Source organism: Mastomys coucha, unplaced genomic scaffold, assembly GCF_008632895.1.
Source record: "Mastomys coucha isolate ucsf_1 unplaced genomic scaffold, UCSF_Mcou_1 pScaffold22, whole genome shotgun sequence".
Lineage (NCBI taxonomy): Eukaryota > Metazoa > Chordata > Mammalia > Rodentia > Muridae > Mastomys > Mastomys coucha.
The window spans coordinates 130,198,949-130,200,914 of NW_022196905.1; the positions used below are offsets into that span (position 1 = coordinate 130,198,949).

Below are 1,966 nucleotides of genomic sequence, written 5' to 3' on the forward strand. Positions count from 1 at the left end.
ACTTCCTTCATTTACCTCCCATGTGCTGGAACTACAGGCGTGAGCCATGCAGAGTTTATGCATAGCTGGGAATTAAATGTAGGGCTGTGTGTGTGCTCAGCAAGCACCTTTATTCCTGAGACAGTGTCTCATGTAGTCCAGGCTGTCCTCAACTCAACTGTAGAGCTGAGGATGCACTTGAACTGATTCTCCTCACTCCATTCCCCAAAGCATTGGCATTACAGGCTCAACCAAACAGCCAGGCCCGAATTCAAATGGCAGGCTCAAAACTACAGGCTGGCAATGCAGGTGAGTGGTAGGGCAACCTGCCTGGCATATGGAAGGTTCTGGGTTCCATCCGCAGTTCAGCCAACACAAACACACTCAGAAGCTGGGCATGACGACACATACCTGTATTCCCAGCACTCGGGAAGCTGGATTGCAAGTTTGAGGCCATCATGGTCTACATTGTGAGACTCTGTTTCAGGAGAAACAAAACCAAACAGACAAAATGAAAACAACACCCACCCAGTTAAGGTGATTATCTAGCATGCATAAGAGCCTGGGTCTGAGCCCCAGCATTGTATAAACTGGGCAGGAGGCTGCTCTATGTGAGCCACCACCCCAGTCCCTCACTGGGGGACTCTAGGCAGGGATTAGTGCTGAGCCACGCCCCCAGACCCTCACTGGGGGATTCTAGGCAGGTGCCCTACCACTGAGGCACATCCCCAGCCCCTCACTGGGGGATCCTAGGCAGGGGCTCTACCACTGAGCCACGCCCCTAACCCCCTCCCTGGGGGATACTAGGCAGGGGCTCTACCACTGCGTCACGCCCCCAGCCCCCTCCCTGGGGGCCTCTAGGCAGGGTCTCTACCACTGAGCCACAACCTCAGCCCCCTCCCTGGGGGATTCTAGGCAGGGTCTCTACCACTGAGTCATGACCCCAGCCCCTCACTGGGGAATTCTAGGCAGGGGCTCTACCACTGAGCCATGCCCCTAGACCTTCACGGGAGTATTCCTAGTGGGGAGGGTCAAGTGCTGAGCCATACCCCCAGCATTGCTGGAATAATTACTTTTATTTATTTATTTATTTATTTATTTATTTATTTATTTGAGACAGGGTTTCTCTATGTAGCCCTGGCTGTCCTGGAACTCACTCTTTAGACCAGGCTGGCCTTGAACTCAGAAATCCACCTGCCTCTGCCTCCCAAGTGCTGGGATTAAAGGCGTGTGCCACCACAGCCTGACAGATCTTGACCTGACCTCCCTCCAAGTGACATTTTCTCATCGTATAGTTCAAGTGGGACACAGTGGTGGTTGGCAAACTCCGGGAACCCTAATAGTAAATTAGGGTCCGAGAAGTGCTAACCAGTCCCATTGAGGGATTATATATGGGTTCCCAGAGTTTTAGTACAAAAGCCCTGACTTGAGAGCCATGCAGCTAGACCAGGACCCCAGCCCTGCGCAGACAGTTACAAGTGCTGGGGAAAAGTAGAGAGGATGCTTATTCAATGTGGTGCATCAGGAGAAGGGACACATAAAGGGGTCCAGTGACTTCTGAAGAAGCAGCCACCATGGTCATCAGTTTGCCTGCCTGCAAGAGCCTACCTCAATCTTGGTGACAGTGGGTCCTCCCTCATAGAAACAGATAAAGAAGGACACTTGTATGCAATTCTGCTCTAATTGCACTTGCCCTTCGGGATCTCAGGGAGGTGACTGAGTATATAGGATGTGGAAAGCTAACAGTTGGGGGCCCCATTCATGTGGCTGTGGGGAAGCCATCACCCATGCTAGACTTCTTTGGGGTCCTCCACACTTCTGTCTGTAATCCGTCCCTTTAAGAATGGGAGCCCCGGAGCAGCCAGACAGGAGGCTCAAAACATCATCATCAGATCCTATTATAAAAGTTTATACTCGGCCATCCTCTCTCCGGTGAGTTCCTAAGCCGGGAGCAGCCACCTGGGAGGCACAGGCCCCACAAGTCGCA

At 52.3% G+C, this 1,966-nt stretch overlaps 1 protein-coding gene across 1 annotated transcript in view; it reads left to right on the forward strand.

Annotated features, from left to right (window-relative positions):
* Nucleotides 1-1,966, forward strand: part of LOC116104677 (ras GTPase-activating protein 4-like) — a 36,811-nt gene that overhangs the window by 34,766 nt on the left and 79 nt on the right. Inside the window, exon 13 of the mRNA XM_031391170.1 lies at nt 225-288. Coding sequence (XP_031247030.1) covers nt 225-288 — 64 coding nt within the window. The remainder of the gene's footprint in view (nt 1-224; nt 289-1,966) is intronic.